This window comes from Eptatretus burgeri, chromosome 2, assembly GCF_056783735.1.
Source record: "Eptatretus burgeri isolate ZD-2024b chromosome 2, Ebu_testis_v1, whole genome shotgun sequence".
Lineage (NCBI taxonomy): Eukaryota > Metazoa > Chordata > Myxini > Myxiniformes > Myxinidae > Eptatretus > Eptatretus burgeri.
The window spans coordinates 43,417,137-43,435,853 of record NC_140962.1 but is presented as its reverse complement, the minus strand read 5'-3'; the positions used below and the strand labels follow the sequence as shown (position 1 = coordinate 43,435,853).

At 47.4% G+C, this 18,717-nt stretch overlaps 1 protein-coding gene across 1 annotated transcript in view; it reads left to right on the top strand.

Moving 5' to 3' along the window:
* LOC147031925 (WD repeat-containing protein 44-like) overlaps positions 1–9,801 on the top strand; it is a 28,741-nt gene extending 18,940 nt beyond the window's left edge. The window contains 1 exon segment of the mRNA XM_085869152.1: positions 7,316–9,801. Within this exon segment, the coding sequence (XP_085725278.1) occupies positions 7,316–7,434 (119 nt within the window). The 3' untranslated portion in view covers positions 7,435–9,801.
* The last annotated feature ends 8,916 nt before the right edge of the window (positions 9,802–18,717 follow it).

Here is an 18,717-nt window from a genome sequence, read left to right as displayed (position 1 = left end):
GTATTTATTATGTATGCAAATATGGAAGCAACTTCACCCTACTTTCTCCTGGCCTCTTCTACACCCTGTGCTCTATTGGTCTGAGCCTCCTCCTCCCCAAACCTCATGATGAATTGCACATTAGAACTTTCTTATTTCATGCCACACTGCTGAGCATCCTCTGAAAATATAAATCAGTGAGGCCAACTGGAAGGTACAATACTTGTTTCGAATACCTTTTGGGGGGGGGGTGGGTGGGAGAGGAGGAGTAAAAACCCCAAAGGTAGAAACTTCATAGTTTTCGATCTTTTAAAAAAAAAAAATTCTGTCTCATCATTTCCCTCCACTCATGCAGTTGATGCATCCCTCTTAATATAATTGGCTTGTCTCATCTCCCAATAGAGGCCTGAGTGCCCCAAGGCAACATCTTGAACTTTGTCCTGTCTGAAGTATCCATTAAGTGTCACTCGACTTTTCTGGGAAACCTCTTTTCATAATGTGTGGATGTTCATTTTTTTCTGCCCTCCAGTTGTTTGTACTCCCCAATGAACCTTTGGCTGTGTTTTTCTGCTTCCATTGACGAAGTCACCAGAGGCACGTACGTGCATCCGTCCGTGCTAATTACCCTGCGCTCACGAAGCGAAAAGCAGGGTTAGGCATTCGGTGGCGTACATGTGGCATATGTGCGTGTCTACATTTGTAAAATTCATTTCTCGGCAACCGTTGGTCCGAAGTCACAAAATTTTTCCAAAGGAGTTCCTCTGCATGTGGAATATATATATATATATATATATATATATATTTTTTTTTTTCACACTGATGAGCCAAAACATTATGACCACCTGCCTAATATGCTGTTGGTCCTCCGTGTGCCGTCAAAACAGTGCCGACCGCCGAGGCATGGACTCGCTAAGACCCCTGAAGGTGTCCTGTGGTATCTGGCACCAAAACCTTAGCAGCAGATCCTTCAAGTCCTCTAAGTTGCGAGGTGGAGCCGCCGTGGATCAGACTTGTCAGTCCAGCACATCCCACAGATGCTCAATCGGATTGAGATCTGGAGAATTTGGAGGCCAGGGCAACACCGTGAACACTTCATCATGTTTCCCAAACCATTCCCGAACAATGTGTGCAGTGTGGCAGGGCGCATTATCCTCCTGAAAGAGGCCACTGCCATCAGAGAATACCATTGCCATGAAGGGGTGTACCTGGTCTGCAATGATGTTTCGGTAGGTGACACGTGTCAAATTTACGTCCACATGAATGGCCGGACCCAGGATTTCCCAGCAGAATATTGCCCAGAGCATCACACTCCCTCCACCGGCTTGTCGTCGTCTTCCCACAGTGCATCCTGGAGCCATCACTTCCCCAGGTAAACGGCGCACACGTACACGGCCATTCACATGATCTAAAAGAAAACGGGACTCATCAGACCAGGCGACCTTCTTCCACTGCTCCAAAGTCCAGTTCCAACGCTCGTGTGCCCATTGTAGGCGCTTTTGATGGTGGACAGGGGTCATCTTGGGCACTCTGACCGGTCTGTGGCTACGCAGCTCCATACGCAGCAGGGTGCGATGCACTGGATTGTGACACATTCCTCCCGTGACCACCATTAATATTTTCCGTGACTTGTGCCACAATCGACTTTCTGTCGGTTCGGACCAGACGGAATAGCCTTCGTTGCTCTCGCGCATCGATGAGTCTTGGGCGCCCAATAGCCTGTCGCCGGTTTGTGGTTTGTCCCTCCTCGGACCACTGTCTGTAGGTACTCACCACTGCTGACCGGGAGTACCCCACAAGCCTTGCTGTTTCAGAGAAGCTCTGACCCAGTCTTCTGGCCATAACAATTTGGCCCTTGTCAAAGTCACTCAGGTCTTTACTCCTGCCAATTTCTCCTGCATCCAACACATCAATGGATACTGTAACATGGCAAACGGGCCTGGGAACCTGTTCAGGGTTGTGGACTTAGCTGGTGGTTGCGGCTGTTTTGACACACCCTGCAGGGTTTGTACCAGGTAACCGGAATGGACCAGTGGCTGTAACAACTGTACCTGCATTACCTGCATTTTCTTAAAGGGCGAAAACAAACTTTTCAAATCATTGTTCATCGATGCAGTCTTGAGGGTTGTTTCTCATCAACTCTTGGCCTCCGCATGTTGATCTCCACAAAGCATTTGATTCAGTGAATTGGGATGCCCTCTGGAGGATTGTCGGTCTTTGTGGGGTGCCATCAGAGTTGATCAATCTGATTCTGAACGATACCCTGGTAGAGAGAGTGCTGTGAGTTGTGGTGGTTCCATCTCTGACATTTCCAGTTATTACTGGAGTATGTCAGGGGTGTATATTGGCCCCCACACTCTTCAACACTTGCATGGACTGGATTTTGGGGAAGATGTTGGAGAGATCAAGATGCGGTGCATCGCTTGGGAATGCCAAGATCTCTGACCTTGATTTCACAGATGATGCAGTCATCCTTGCGGAAACACTGGATGTCCTTATTGGGGCACTCGAGGCACTGAATGAGGAATCTGAGCCACTAGGACTACGGGTTTCCTGTGTCAAAACAAAGATCCAGACTTTCAATGACATCTTGGATGCTACTGTCTTGTCTCCCAGGCAAAAATGCTACTGTTAGAACTGTAGTATATGAGAGTTGTACTCTCATATGCTATAGTTGGTAACAGGACCTACTACGGTAGTCTGCAGAGAAGTACTTCAGGAAAGAATGTTATTTTTGCCTGGGCTGCACCTGTTTGTGTTGAGGTCGGGGAGAGATTCACTTACCTTGGGAGGTATAGTCATGTCTCTGCAGGTTGGGAGCTGGATGTCAATAGACATCTGGGTCGGGCCTGGTCTTTTTTTTTTTTTCTTCTCTGGGGAGTCATGGATTCACTGGATCATGGGGTGTGGTGCTGTTGGTACCCATGCAGGAGGACGAAAGTCTGAGACTTCTGGTACTTGGTGCTTCCAGTCTTGCTCTACAGTACGGATGTGAGACTTGGACTCTGACAAAGGATCTGAGAGACAAAAACTTCACTTCTTCAGTACTAGGTCTCTTTGGAGAATCATTGGCGATCGCTGGTCACAGTTTGTGTCCAACAAGCAGTTGCTGAGAGAGGTTCAAATGATATTTGTTACTTTATAGTCCGTGAGTGTCAGCTGCAGCTGTATGGACATGTGGCTCGATTTCCTGACGCTGATCCTGCTCACCAGATTCTCTCAGCAAGGGAGCCTCGTGAGTGGAGAAGGTCAACGGGAAGACCATGTGCCTTGTGATTGCCGCAGGTTGATCGGCATCTCAAGGAGATGGGGATGGGCCAGGCATATGCCTGGGGATGACGAGACGGAGGCCCCTTGATTACTTATGGAAAATGGACTCAACGACGTGCTGCTTCGGCACATGCTCCCATACCGAACCTATCCTAAACTCGAAGCAGAGTTTTATATTCGTGTATGCGTGTGTCTTCCATAACTCCAAAACCATGAAACTGGGCAGTCTGAAACTTTGCATGCATACTAAGGGAACTCCAAGGGGTGCATGAATGAAAATTGTGTGTTTGGATTAATTTAAACACCCCCATTTGAAGATCATTAACGGCCTTATTTAATTGTCCTTTATCAAGGTTCATCCTTTGTCACCTCATTGTCCTATTCAAATGTGCCTCATCTTGGAACGGGCTACAACAGTTTCTTCATAATAAAGCGCTCAAAAATGGGGTTTTTTTCACTTTCCTCACTCTCATCATCAAATGCCTCATCTTCATACCTACAAATCGCTGTGTACATCACAATGCTTATAAACATCCAAACGCCATTGTTTGTGGATTTATTTCATTTCCGCACATGCAATAAGCTCGAGAATCGCTTACCCTGAGCCAAATTTCAAAATTTAAATTGAAGAATTGACCTGAGCACCAGGTCCGACTGCTTTAAAAAAAGTGTTCATTTGTCCAACTTGGACGTTGTTTGACACTGAGCGTCTCCGAGTGTACATGCTTTTATTTTGTTTCTGCACATGCTCTTAACCTGAGCTGAGATGTCCGGAGTGTCAAACATTGTTTTAAAATTAGACAAATGAACACTTTTTCGAACAGTTGTATCTGCTGCTGAGGTCAAATCCACAGTTTAAATTTCAAAATTTGGTTCAGGTTAAGACGTTCTAGAGCTTATCACATTTCAGCTGTGATGCTTATAAACGCACATTATTTGATACCCCCGACATGTCCGGGCAGTGGTTCTCTCCGGACATGTCTGGGTGATGTTTAGAGTATGACCACGAGAAAATGTATTTCAGACATTATTTTGTTTCCATCTTCACTGTTATTCTATGCAGAATAATTTTGATGAGACAGTGTGAATCATAATTAACACTCCACCGCATGTCTGCCTTGCCTTCCCCTCACCTCACGTTTACCTCTTCTCAAACCCCTTCTCCCCTCTACACTCCATCCCCATAAAACTCTCTGGACGTTTATAAGCATTACAGCTTCAAAGCGATAAGCTCTAAAATCTCTTAGCTGAGCCGAATTTCACAATTTAAATTGAACTTTACTGCAGTTCAGACTGCTAAAAAAAAAAAAGTGTTCATTTGTCCAATTTGCACATTGTTTGATACTCCGGTCATCTCTGGATATTCCCGTGTTCAGTATGACCCAGCCAGACGTTCCTTATTAACCGTTCCGTTGGATTGCTTGCTTGAGTGTTTTATCGTGGTGGGTGGAATTGATTCCAAAGCACTCAATTCCAATGATGGAATTGAAAGGAATGGAGTGGAACGGAAATCGACGTCAACTCCGAGTCATTCCTACTTCATATGAATAAACGTTTTTTTTCGTCCCTGTTGGGTATTTTACGGTTACACATAGCCTGGTCATGTATTAATTGAAAAGGAACATGCCCCTGGGGCGTCCCATTTGCAATATAGCAGCAAAAGCAAGTCAATTGCAAACAAAAATGCCCCAAGGGCATGTTCCTTTTTAATGAATTGCAAGGCATTTTGAGTTGGCCATTAAAGCATGCTTGATTGCTTTGCTGATGGACAGGTAGGCAATACACCAAGTGATGAAATGTCAACATGTCGTTCAAAAGGCAAAAAGTGCAGTTTGGAATTATTTCGGAAAGGTTAAAGAAGACAGTCCGAAAGTTGCATGCTCACTTTATTCAATCGACCTGACTCATCACTGTAATAAGTTCAATATTCTAAAACATTTGAACCAAACACCAGAGAGAGTACCCATTAGTAACTTGAGAATGTGGATTCAAAGAAACCAGTCTGCAATACCAAGTTCACTTTCGCAATCGACGATGAAAAGCACATTCGCAGCAGTACACTGCCTTCGCTTCCCCTCCCCTCACACTGCTTTCGCTTCCCCTCCCCTCACACTGCCTTCGCTTCCCCTCCCCTCACACTGCCTTCGCTTCCCCTCCCCTCACGCTGCCTTCGTTTCCCCTCCCCACACGCTGCCTTCGCTTCCCCTCCCCTCGTGCTGCGTTCTCTTCCCCTCCCCTCGCGCTGCCTTCGCTTCCCCTCCCCTCACGCTGCCTTCGCTTCCCCTCCCCTCACGCTGCCTTCGCTTCCCCTCCCCTCACGCTGCCTTCGCTTCCCTCCCCTCACACTGCCTTCGCTTCCCCTCCCCTCACGCTGCCTTCGCTTCCCCTCCCCTCACGCTGCCTTCGCTTCCCTCCCCTCACGCTGCCTTCGCTTCCCCTCCCCTCACGCTGCCTTCGCTTCCCCTCCCCTCACGCTGCCTTCGCTTCCCCTCCTCTCACGCTGCCTTCCCTTCTCCTCCCCCTCCCCTCATGCTGCCTTCCCTTCCCCTCCCCTCATGCTGCCTTCGCTTCCCCTCCCCTCACGCTGCCTTCGCTTCCCCTCCCCTCACGCTGCCTTCGCTTCCCCTCCCCTCACGCTGCCTTCGCTTCCCCTCCCCTCACGCTGCCTTCGCTTCCCCTCCCCTCACGCTGCCTTCGCTTCCCCTCCCCTCACGCTGCCTTCGCTTCCCCTCCCCTCACGCTGCCTTCGCTTCCCCTCCCCTCATGCTGCCTTCGCTTCCCCTCACCTCACGCTGCCTTCGCTTCCCCTCCCCTCACGCTGCCTTCGCTTCCCCTCCCCTCACGCTGCCTTCGCTTCCCCTCCCCTCACGCTGCTTTAGCTTCCCCTCCCCTCATGCTGCCTTCCCTTCCCTTCCCTCCCCTCACGCTGCCTTCCCTTCCCTTCCCCTCCCCTCACGCTGCCTTCCCTTCCCTTCCCCTCCCCTCACGCTGCCTTCCCTTCCCTTCCCCTCCCCTCACGCTGCCTTCCCTTCCCTTCCCCTCCCCTCACGCTGCCTTCCCTTCCCTTCCTCCCCTCACGCTGCCTTCGCTTCCCCTCCCCTCATGCTGCCTTCCCTTCCTTCCCCTCCCCTCACGCTGCCTTCCCTTCCCTTCCCCTCCCCTCACGCTGCCTTCCCTTCCCTTCCCCTCCCCTCACGCTGCCTTCCCTTCCCTTCCCCTCCCTCACGCTGCCTTCCCTTCCCTTCCCCTCCCCTCACGCTGCCTTCCCTTCCCTTCCCCTCCCCTCACGCTGCCTTCCCTTCCCTTCCCCTCCCCTCATGCTGCCTTCCCTTCCCCTCCCCTCTCGCCACCTTCCCTTCCCCTCCCCTCTCGCCACCTTCCCTTCCCTCCCCTTCCCCTCCCCTCACGCTGCCTTCCCTTCCCCTCCCCTCACGCTGCCTTCCCTTCCCCTCCCCTCCCCTCACGCTGCCTTCCCTTCCCTTCCCCTCCCCTCATGCTGCCTTCCCTTCCCTTCCCCTCCCCTCACGCTGCCTTCGCTTCCCCTCCCTTCACGCTGCCTTCGCTTCCCCTCCATTTCCCTCCCCTCATGCTGACCTTCGTTCTCTTTTCCTTCTCTCTTCTCGCTGCACCCACCCATCCATCCTCGCTCATCCACCCACCCATCCGTCCTCGCTCATCCACCCACCCATCCGTCCTCGCTCATCCACCCACCCATCCGTCCTCGCTCATCCACCCACCCATCCGTCCTCGCTCATCCACCCACCCATCCGTCCTCACTCATCCACCCACCCATCCTTCCTCGCTCACCCACCCATCCGACCTCGCTCATCCACCCACCCACCCATCCATGTTCTCTCACCCCCCCACCCACCCACCCTTCCATGTTTCCTCTCTCTCTGTCTCTCTCCCTCCCTCTCACTCCCCCCCTCCCTTTGTATCTCTGTCAGCAAAGTGATGGGTGGTATTTGCTTGGCAGATAATAAAATGCAATGTTTGGAAAAATTAGGTCACAGTCACAAATAGAATTATTTTTCATTCCAGCAAACAAACATTTGTTGCCTCTTTGCAGACTCGAAGGATGGTGAAGCTGGAGATTTCTTGGTGACAGCTGACTTCACAGGAGCAATCAAAGTCTTTGTAAACCGACTAAAAAAGCCTAACGCTGTTCCTGAAGTTTCTGCACAGTAATCTTCTACTCAAGCAAGCATGACACAAATCTGCAAAGTTAACTGCTATGTTCGCATCAGAGACTCATTCAATTCCCCTTTATTAATGATCTCTCTTGATTTTTGTGCAGGTAGAATATTTCTCTCTCTCGGTTGCATTGCCTATTACCATCATCAAATCCAATCATATTCCTGTATGAGTGAGGAAAAGTGTGTAACGTCGTGTTTCATTGCATTGCATTGTCCTTTAATTGACTTCTCCCCTTTTTCAAACGACAATACGTTGTTGTTTTTTTGTTTGTTTGTTTTTTTCCATTGATGAAGGCCCTCCAGGTCCATTCATTCTGGAATGCTCTTCATTTTTCTGTACTCTAAAGGCCTATGTGGGTCTGCATAATTTAATTATATTTACTGTTCATATATTTTGTGCAAATGCTCATCGAAGAGCAATTTCTTTGAAGTAAATCCATTGCATTTCATGAAAATAAGACTATGAGAACGGTGGTGCATCATGAGTCTAGAGCCAAACTAGGTACGATTAATCACGTTCCAGACGATGCTCAAGACTTGCTTAAACAAGCACGATGCACACACCTGTTGAACTTTCACATTGCTCTATGTCATTCCTGAAGTAACAACTCTACATTTTCAATTGCTGTGCCCCAGCTACTCGGCTGGACTCGGGAGTCCTTGTCAGGGCTATGATCGTGTCTGGTTGGTGTATGCTTCGGAGGAAGCAATTGGATTTGAATTTGGTTTAATAATTTAATTTTGTATTGAGTATATTTTATTCCATTCTAATATATTCTGTTTCTTATGATTGCTTAAGTCCTGAGAGGGGACAACATATTCGTTGCCCAAGCCAAAGGACATTCCATCATCGAGATTGGCCGTGGAGATGCGAGAAGAAGATTGACCGACATCGTGTGGGGGTTAAGTTGCAAAGGTAAAGAGATTCAAAGTTGGATGCACTTGTCATCAGAGGCCTGCATACTGTGGCTGCTTTGTCTTTGTGGCCACTGAGCACACGTCTCTGAAACTGCTTTTCCACGGTACCTTTCAGCAATTACAGCGTCGGTGAGATTGGAGTTTGTGATGAGCCACCATTTTGGGGTTTCTCTTCACCAAAATATCTTACTTGTTTATTCCACTTTTTTTCAGTAACTTGTGATTTAAATATATTTGCACCAAAAATGAGGACGTCTCATGAAGGGTGAGAGATGTGCACACAGATGATCAAACTTCTGAGGACAATGTCAAGGAAAAAATGCTGCTTTTTGGAATTTCCAAAGCTGAGCAATCAGGCAATTGTTCGTTTTTGCAATACACGTCATAATGGCCCAACAATTAAAGGACTTGTGCAAAACAAGCTGATTTTACATGTTCACGACAAAATCTTTCAATATCCACCAGGATGTGATTACCCGATCTCTGATAGGTTTTTCGTCTTTAGTTCCATCAGTGTGCTCACTTTAACCCAGAAGACGTTCTGACACTGTGACAAAACCGTCCTCAACTGAATGTTGCTCGGAAATGTTTTCTTTTCTTTCCTTTTCATTTTGATGTTTCAGGACTTGCTTGACAAAGTATTGTACATATGGTTATAACCACTGAAATGTGCTTTACTTGTTGGTCTTTTGTTCTAACCGTGTCCCACCTTAAGCTTTGGATTATCATTTTGTTATGCGTATGGCATGCTCCTTTGCTCAGCAGTATGTTTGGAACAGTTGCAGACATAATGTACTTTATAATATCATGTGCTACTGTTCCTGCTGCTGCTGCTGCTGTGGTGGTGGTGGTGGTGGTGGTGGCCATGACCGACTCTGAGAATAATTATCTCAGGGAATGTCGACGGTGTCATTCTTTATGATGCCCTCCAAACAGGTTTTGCCCAAGATCCTTGAAAGAGTATTTCAAAAAGAACACAAGTTTTTAATAACATTATTTATTTATTCTTTCCCTTCATCTGTTGGTGATTGCACAGTGTAATTGTGGTGTATGCTTGCAAGGTCTCCCAAATTGAGTGTGGAAAGCCTCCTTTCCCATTCCCCGTTTTCATCACCATCACGACAGCTCGTACGAGTTGCTCGATGAGTATTGTTGGGATTTTGGTTGCTCACCATTTTGGTTACTAAAATTGCTCTTCTGGTTTACATGCAGTTTTATGTTTGTTTGCTTTTTCTGCAGCATTTGCTTGATGGACAATATCCAGAACAAAAACGTTGCATGAAGTTTGCAGGGATTATAAAAATATACAGCAGGTCGCTCAGGAAGTTTAGTTCAAACAGGTGTGGCTGCAACAAATGCCATGCCTGTTTGTTATCACTGCAGTTTCCTGCTAACCTATGTATATGTTGTGAATGTGTCTATTAAAGTCTCTTCTCCTGAACGATGTCGTTTTACTTGCTTCATTGTACTCATCTTCATCTTCAATTGCAAAAGCTAGGAAATCACAATAATCTTGAACCTTGACTGCAAAGAGGTGCATCGATGCTACTTACCAGGATTACTCAGTAATTTGAACTTGCTAAAAGTTGAAAATAAAGATGATTGTTTAGTTAAAATTGTCAATAAATGCTGCAACACATTTGAAGATAAGGGGCAATCCATCTATTATGTATGCTTTGGAGGGGTTAATTTTCCATTTTTGTTTTTTTTTGGATATTATTGTTTTTTTTTTCTTCCCAAGAATGTAAGACGAGCTTGGATTATAATATGGAAATCACGTGATCCAGCTGAAAATATGTATGCAGACAATTGTCTTGCATTGTTTGAATTGCCTTCAAGGAACATCTACAACAGCCTCTTTTAACAATGATTATAACCCACGAAGCAGTACCTCTCACACGTCACCGACAGGAGAATGTGGTACTCTAGCTGGAATAAGGTGCGTGCAGCGTGATTTTTGTTTTGTGTATCGATTTTCGTTTATAGATATAATATGTACTGTATATGAATAAGGAAAACTATTTATGTTGAGTTCCATTTACTAGCACAAGTAACGAAGCGATAATCAGCATTTTTCTCCCTTTGCCAATGTCTAGTGCAGTTGCCGCTTTTTGGCTGTCCGAATAGGAATGATGTGGATCGAGTAAGTTGCAATCACCATCAAGCCATCACTTGGATACATGTGCCCTTTCAGTATTCAATCCCTTTTCCTCCGACAAGGTCAGAGACTGGGGATATTAAAATGAGCTCCGTCGGACTGACCAATCATCCGTCCATGGACTTTTGCCATTTTTGTATGTGGTTTCAAAAACTGTTAAGGATTTGGTTATCGTAGTACACAGATCCATTCCTCACATCACCCAAAAGGCAAGGGACTGAGAGCGTCGGCTCATTTATTTTTTGGGGGATGTGGGGGGGGGGATGAAAGGCTCTCGTCATTTAGAGTAAAACTAAAAAGCTGTGGGCATGTGCATAATAATAATTTTCTTGCCTACCTTAGTATCAGCTCAGCTGCCAATGAGGGACGAGATTCTCTTTGGGAATCCTAAAGTGGTTGAGACATCCCTCCCATATATACTGAGGGCTGGAGGCCCGAGGAAGGGTGGGGCAAGGGAAGGCAGCATATAGGGTTATGTGCACATACAACCACTATGGATATGTGCAGATACGACCACAATCCGGACATAACCACCATCCAGATACGTTCAGAGACAGAAAGAGAGAGAGAGAGGGGTGGGAGGATGCTGCACTGTATTAGGAGGGGGTGGAGCGAGGATGGTACAAAGAGAGAGGTTGGGGGAAGGGGAGTTAGCAGAGAATATGTTATGCTTTATGAACATACACACACCAATGTCGTGTGACAGGTGGTAAAAAAATTTGGCTCTATAATTGAGAAAACGCGTTAATACAGTGAACGGCTCGGAAATCAGGTGTTATCAAATGTATTTTGCTTTGAAACTCACAAAGAGAAATCATATAACCTTTGTAAAGCACACCGAGTCGTATAAAATAACAAATTGATTTATAAACAGTCACGACAAAGGAAGATGTGATCGCTCGTATGCTGCTGCGGTTAAACGTTAAAACCTCCAAAACACGGGATGAAACTTTGCTACCACGGTGCCCTTAACCAAGCATGCAGGCATGCACACGTACCCGCAGAGAGTCCCCAAATTACAGATCCAAATATACCCATGTATGTACCTTTACCTTGTAACTGCCAACTATCCATCCCGATCAGTACACGAACTGTAACCGTTGAATGTCGGATGCTCAGCAAGCAGCTTAAGCACTCAAACAAGAATTCCAATTAAATTGTTAAGGATGGCTGGCTTGGCAAGCAATAGTTTGGACATTCGGACACAGCTATGTCTGAATTAGACAAATGAACACTTTTTAGCATTCGTAACTGCTGCTAAGTTCAATTTTGGGGCTTAAATTTTGTAATTCGGCTTCGTTTGAGAGATTATTGAGGTTATGGCATGTGTGGAAATTAAATAAAGCCACGAATGCTGACGTCTCCAGACGTTTACAAGCATTGCAATGTATCCAGCGATTTGTGGGGATGACAATCAGGCATTTGATAATATAAGTGAGGAAAGTGAAAAAAACAACTATCGTAAAGAAATCGTTGTGGCCTGTTGAGTCAAGGCATGGTTGAGCAAGCCAAAAACATGGTGGCTTCAGACCCCAGCGAGGTTATCCAGGATATGCCTTCAGACCCCAGAGTGAGGTGGCTGAGGATTGCCTGATGAAGGATATAATTAAATAAGGCCGTTAATTATCTTCAAAAGGGGTGTTTTAATTAACCCAAACACCCAATTTTTCACTCTTGTATGTGCTTGGAGTTTTCTTGGTATGCATGCAAAGTTTCAGGCTGCTCGGTTTAATGGTTTTAGAGTAAGGGAGGAGACACACAAATGCATGTTGACATTTATTAGTGTAGAGAAATAAATCTTTTTCACATTTCTGAGTTCTCACCAAATTCTTAATGGAATTCCATGTAGCTGGATTTGGATTCAGTGGTTCTCTACACACACAATTTGGTGGGATTCTGACTCCTTAAACATCACTTCCCTTTTTATCCACAAAATAAATAAATAAAAATTTGCATGTGCAGTACACAGTTGAGACGCATAGAAAAGCTAGTACATTGAATGGAACAGGATGCAAAAGGAGCGGGAGAGAGAAAGAGAAGGAGGGGAGGGGGTTAGGGGGGAAACGCCAACAACAGAGTTGAAGGTCAAGATGGAGGGAGATTTGGACAAACAAAGGATATTTTGTTCTTTTGCATTTAATTCCCTCAGTTAAAAAAAAAAAAAAAAAAAAAGTTGTTTCCTTCCTCTTATTTTTAATGTGTGTTTCTTTCCAATGGAATGTGTGTTGAGGATTGTGAATATACACGGGGACCGAAAAAAAGTGGGTGCTGAGAAAAGTTAAATAACCTTCACAGTTTTCATTCAATCTTTCATTTTCCAGGAGGTCTGAACTGTGTTAAAGGAGAGAGAGAGAGAGAGAGTACCTGCCAAGTTTCTTGAACCTGTGATGTTCACACACCATGTCGTGAACACCTGAAGAAAAGTCATTTTCTGGAGAAAACTATCTGCAGACAATTTCGTTCTTCCAGACAAGGTGCTTGTTCTGTGCACATTTTGCAACAATGGAAGCACCCAGCAAGTTTCAAGTTCAAAGGTTTGTGAAAAAATTTAGACAACATGGCACAGTCTTTAATATGAATTCACCAAACAGAAGAGGGCTCTCTGTCCGACCAACATCAGGAAGGTCACCTGAGAATATTGCTGCTGTTGCTGACTCGGTCGCCCCCAGTACCAAGAAATCTCTTTGGCACCTTCGTCATGCTGCTTCTACTCACCGAACAATGGATTGAGGCCCGCGATGTCAGACATGAGATCAGGGCCATCCATCTCTCTGGACATATCTCAAGCTTTTTATACAGTCTGGCATCCTACCTTGCTCTCCAATCTGTGTGCCTATGGCATCCAAGGCCAACTCCACACATGGCTTCCTGACAATCTCTATTGTAGCCAACATGTGGCACTCAATATAATCCTTTAATCTCCTCCCCCTGTCAAGGCTGGAGTGTGCCCCAAGGCAGGACAACGTTGAGATGTACAACATGGAAATGCACAATGCGGAGATGTGGCTGTGCACACTGAGATGGGCTTGTGTACGGTGGGGCCTTACATGAAGGGATGGACTTCAGGTCCCTTCTGCCTCTTTCCCGTGGGAAAAAACGGGAAACGTACTTTGATGCACAAGCGAGCGAACAGTCCCATCCTTGTCTTGGTCACTACAATACCCCCTTCGATTCCCTATTCCCAAATTTTTCCTTCAAAGTTCAGGAATGGTCTGCCCATTGATTGCACAAAGTGAAGAAACGTGGAGATGGACAAGGCGTAGATTGTTTTTGGAGTTAACTTCAGGGCCGTTTCACACCTGACCTTTATTGGCAGAGTATTGAGAAAAATGGTTTGTTCCACAATGATAACTCTCGTGAAGACAAATAATATAATCTATCGCTCAGAGGAGATATCCATTGCGCTTCATTGGTTTAAGTATTATCTTGCTGATTGGTCAACAACTGTCAATATCGACAGCAACACCTCAGCTGTTACTGAAGTTCATGTCAGACTGCCACAGAGTTTTGTGTTCAAACCACTCACCTACTCTGTGGACACGGTGCCTTCAGGAGACATACACTACCTGGCCAAAAGTATGCGGACACTCATTAGTATATTCGGTTACTTCAGCCACACCCATTGCTGACAGGTGTATAAAATCAAACACGGCCATGCAATCTCCACAGACAAACATTGGCAGCAGAATGGGCTGCACTGAGGAGCTCGGTGACTTTCATCGTGGCACCGTCATAGGATGTCACCTTTCCAAAAAGTCAGTTCATCAAATTTCTGTCCTACTGGAGATGTCCCGGTAAACTGTAAATGCTGTTATTGTGAAGTGGAAACATCTTGGAGCAAAAAATGCTCAGCCATTAAGTGGTAGGCCACACAAGCTCACAGAACAGGACCACCAAGTGTTGAAGCACGTTTCACAGAAAAACCGTCTGTCAGTTGCAACACTCACTATCTAGTTCCAAACTGACTCTGAAAGCAACGTCAACACAAACTGTTTGTCGAGAGCTTCATGAAATGACTTTCCATGGTTGAACAGCCACACAAGCCAAAGATCACCATGCGCAATGCCAGGCGTCGGCTGGAGTGGTGTTAAGCTCACTGCCATTGGACTCTGTAGCAGTGGAAACGCTTTCTCTGGAGTGATTAATCACCTTCACCATCTGGCAGTCCGACGGATGAATCGAGGTTAGGCGGATGCCAGGAGAACACAACCTGCCCGAATGCATAGTGCCAACTCTAAAGCTTGGTGGAGGAGGAATAATGGTCTGGGGCTGTTTTTCATGGTTCGAGCTGGGTCCCTTCGTTCCATTGAAGGGAAATCTTAACGCGGCAGCATACAATGACATTTTAGATGATTATGTGCTTCCAACTTTGTGGCAATAGTTTGGAGAAGGCTCTTTCCTGTTTCAGCCTGACAATGCCCCCGTGCACAAAGCGAGGTCCATACAGAAATGGTTTGGCGAGATCAATGTGGAAGAACTTGACTGGCCTGCACAGAGCCCTAACCTCAACCCCATCGAACACCTTTGCGATGAATTGGAATGCCGACTGTGAGCCAGACTTAATCGCCCAACATCAGTGCTCGACTTCATTTATGCTCTTGTGGCTGAATGGAAGAAAATCCCCGCAGCAATGTTCCAACATTTAGTGGAAAGTCTTCCCAGAAGAACGGAGGCTGTTTTGGCAGTAAAGGGAGGACAAACTCTATAATAACACCCATTATTTTGGAACGACATGTTGGACGAGCAGGTGTCCACATACTTTTGGCCATGTCGTTGAGCTCGTCATCAGGGCAAGGTCAGGTAGGTCAGGTATGGGAGCATGTGCCAGAACAGCGCGTCGCTGCGTCCACTTTCCGCCGGTACTCCAGGGGCCTCCGTCTGGCCATCCCCCAGGCAGATGCCAGGCCCATCCCCATCTCCTTGAGATGATGGTCAACCTGCTGCAACCATGAGGCACGTGGTCGGCCCACTGGCCTCTTCCACTCATGAGACTCCCTCGCTGAGAGAATCTGGTGAGCAGGATCAGCGTCAGGAAAACGAGCCACATGTCCATACAGCCGCAACTGACGCTCATGGACTATCCAGGTAACAAATCTCATCCGAGTCTCTCTCAGCAACCGCTTGTTGGACACAAAATCCGACCAGCGATAGTCAAGGACTCTCCGAAGAGACCTGGTACCAAAGGAATTAAGTCTCCGTCTCAGATCCTTGGTCAGAGTCCAAATCTCGCATCCATAGAGCAAGACTGGAAGTTCCAAGGACCTGAAGACTCGGACTTTCGTCCTCCCTCACAGGTACCGGCAGCGCCACACCCCATTATCCAGTGACTCCATGACTCCCCAGGCCCGACCCAGACGTCTATTGACCTCTGACTCGCAGCCAGCAGAGACATGAATATCACTGCCAAGGTAAGTGAATCTCTCCACGACCTCAACATCCTCACCACAAACAGACACAGACAGGACAGCAGCATCCAAGATGTCACCGAAAGCCTGGATCTTAGTTTTGACCCAAGAAACCCGTAATCCCAGCGGCTCCGACTCCTCATTCAGAACCTCGAGGGCCTCCAAAAGGATGTCTAAAGTCTCTGCAAAGATGACTGCATCATCTGTAAAATCAAGGTCCGAGATCTTGACATTCCCAAACGATGCACCGCAACTTGATCTCTCCGACATCCTCCCTAAAATCCAGTCCATACAAGTGCTGAAAAGTGTGGGGGCCAGTACACATCCTTGACGAACTCCAGTAACAACTGGAAATAAGTCAGAGATGGTTCCACCACACTTCACAGCACTCTCAGTACCAGAGTAGAGTTCAGACATCAGATTGATCAGTTTTGGTGGCACCCCACGAAAACCAAGAATCCTCCAGAGGACATCCCGATTCACTGAATCGAACGCTTTACAGAGATCAACATAGGCTGCAATCAGCCCCTGCCGAAACTCTCGTCTGCGTTCGGTGAGGACACGAAGGGCAAGGATACGGTCAATCGTTGACCTCTTTGGTGTAAAGCCTGACTGCTCTGGATGCTGATGCTCAAGCAGATGGTGGCGAACCCTATCAAAAATTATCCGAGCAAAGACCTTGCCCGGCACTGAGAGCAGCGTCACCCCTCGGTAGTTGTTGCAGTCTTGGCGATCACCCTTCCCTTTCCAGAGAGGGACAACAAGGCCCCTCTTCCAGTCAGTTGGGATGATGCCTGTGTTCCAGGCAGAGCACAAAACTGCATGCAACGACACGAGTGCAGCATTTCCACCAGCCTTGAGAAGTTCGGCATCAATGCCACAGATCCCTGGAGCTTTGCCCTGTTTCAATTGGTTCACCGCAGCCCGTGTTTCCACAAGCGAAGGTGGACCACAGTTGATTCGAGGGTCAGCAACAGGGATTGTAACACCCTTGACGTCCAACTCGACAGCTGGGGGATCAGCCTGGTACAACCGCTCAAAGTAACCAGCCCAGCGGGCCTTCACTTCAGACTCCTCTGTCAAGAGCCTACCACTCTCTGCTCGAACTGCAATGCTCCGAGGGATGGGCTTGGATGAACGTAATTCGCGAATTCCCCTGTAAGCGGGAGGAGAATCACCTGTCCACAGGTGATGCTCTACCCCCTCACAGATTCCTCGCACATCGGCCTCCTTGTCCACCCTCAGTGCACGTACAGTTTTACGCCTCAGCTCCCTGAACAGCTCAGCTCTGCCATTCAGCCTGGCCCTGCGACTCTGGTCAATGGTATCCAATGTCCCTTGAGAGACAATATTCTTCTTTGCCCTGCGGTGAGCTCCAAGACATCCACTGGCAACATTAAGGACGGTGGTCTTGAAGGCACTCCACAACTCTTCAGGACCCCCCAAAGCACCCAGACCCCCCAAGTGTCCACTCAGCCTGTTTGCAAACTCCTCAGCTACTCTCTCATCCCTGAGCTTGCCAACATCCAGCCTTGGCTGGGATGGTACCATTCTCCAGGATTTAAGGTGCAGCTTTAGAGTTGCTACAACAAGCCTGTGGTCAGTATTGAGGAACTGAGCACTCCGGTAGACCCTGCAGTTCTGGATCATCCTCCAACGACCGTCAATGAGGACATGGTCAATCTCCTTTGCCACACCGCCAGCGTTGGAATACCAAGTCCAGCGATGAGCTTGTGGGCGCTGAAACCATGAACCAGCCACCCTAAGTCCATGACTTCTTGCAAAGTCAAGGAACTTAGTGCTATTCTGGTTCATAGTTCCTGACCCATAGGAACCAACACACACCTCATAACCATCCCTATCAGTTCCAGTCGATGCATTGAAATCCCCCAAGACGAGAAGTGTATCTCGTCTGGGGCACTGATCAACCACAGACTCGAGTGTGGCGTAGAATGCATCCTTCTCTGTGAGATCACTCGCCTCAGTCGGAGCATAAACAGAGACCAGGGAAATGACACCTAAGGAGTGACGAATCCTTAATCTCATAATACGCTCGTTGACCGGTGTTACCTCAATTATCATTGGGGTCAGCTTATTGGACACAGCTACAGCAACTCCTTGGGAATGGTAACCATCAGAGCGACCAGACCAATAGTAGGTGTAACCACCCACCATTATCTCGCCGCAATCCGGTCTCCGAACCTCAGAGAGAGCTGCAATCCCGATGTCCAAACGCTTGAGCTCAGATGATAACAGAGACAGGTGATCATCCTCTCTTCGGGATAGGACATTCCAGGCACCCACCCGAAGGGACCGCCTCAGGTTAACCCAAGGAGACCGCCGTCTGGTGGACGACACCTCAGCACCACTTCGACACACTCTCCCGCAATCTGACCCAGGGATGTTACCCCGTGGTTTCCCTCCTTTCATCAAAGATTTGGGGTCCCGAAGGCTTTGCCCCAATCCCGTCATCCGGTGAGCTGCCCTGCGAAGGTAAGCTGCACAGGAGGTACTCCCACGGAGTGGGTTTTCAGATTTTTTTGCGTTTTTGCGTTTTGCGGAATGAAGGGTTTTACGGTGGCCGGAGTGCAAATCCTGCCACCAACCTCCTAATAAGAAGTAACCCAACTGCAGGAGGACGTCCGCAGACACAGTTGGGCACTAGATATGGATGGCCGTTGGCTCACAAGGAGCTCTTCCGCCCTTTGACAGGTTTTGTTTTTAATCCTGCTGGGTGTCCATATCCAAACACCCTCCTCACCAGAAAACCTGGTGGGGGAGACGGTTTAGTCGC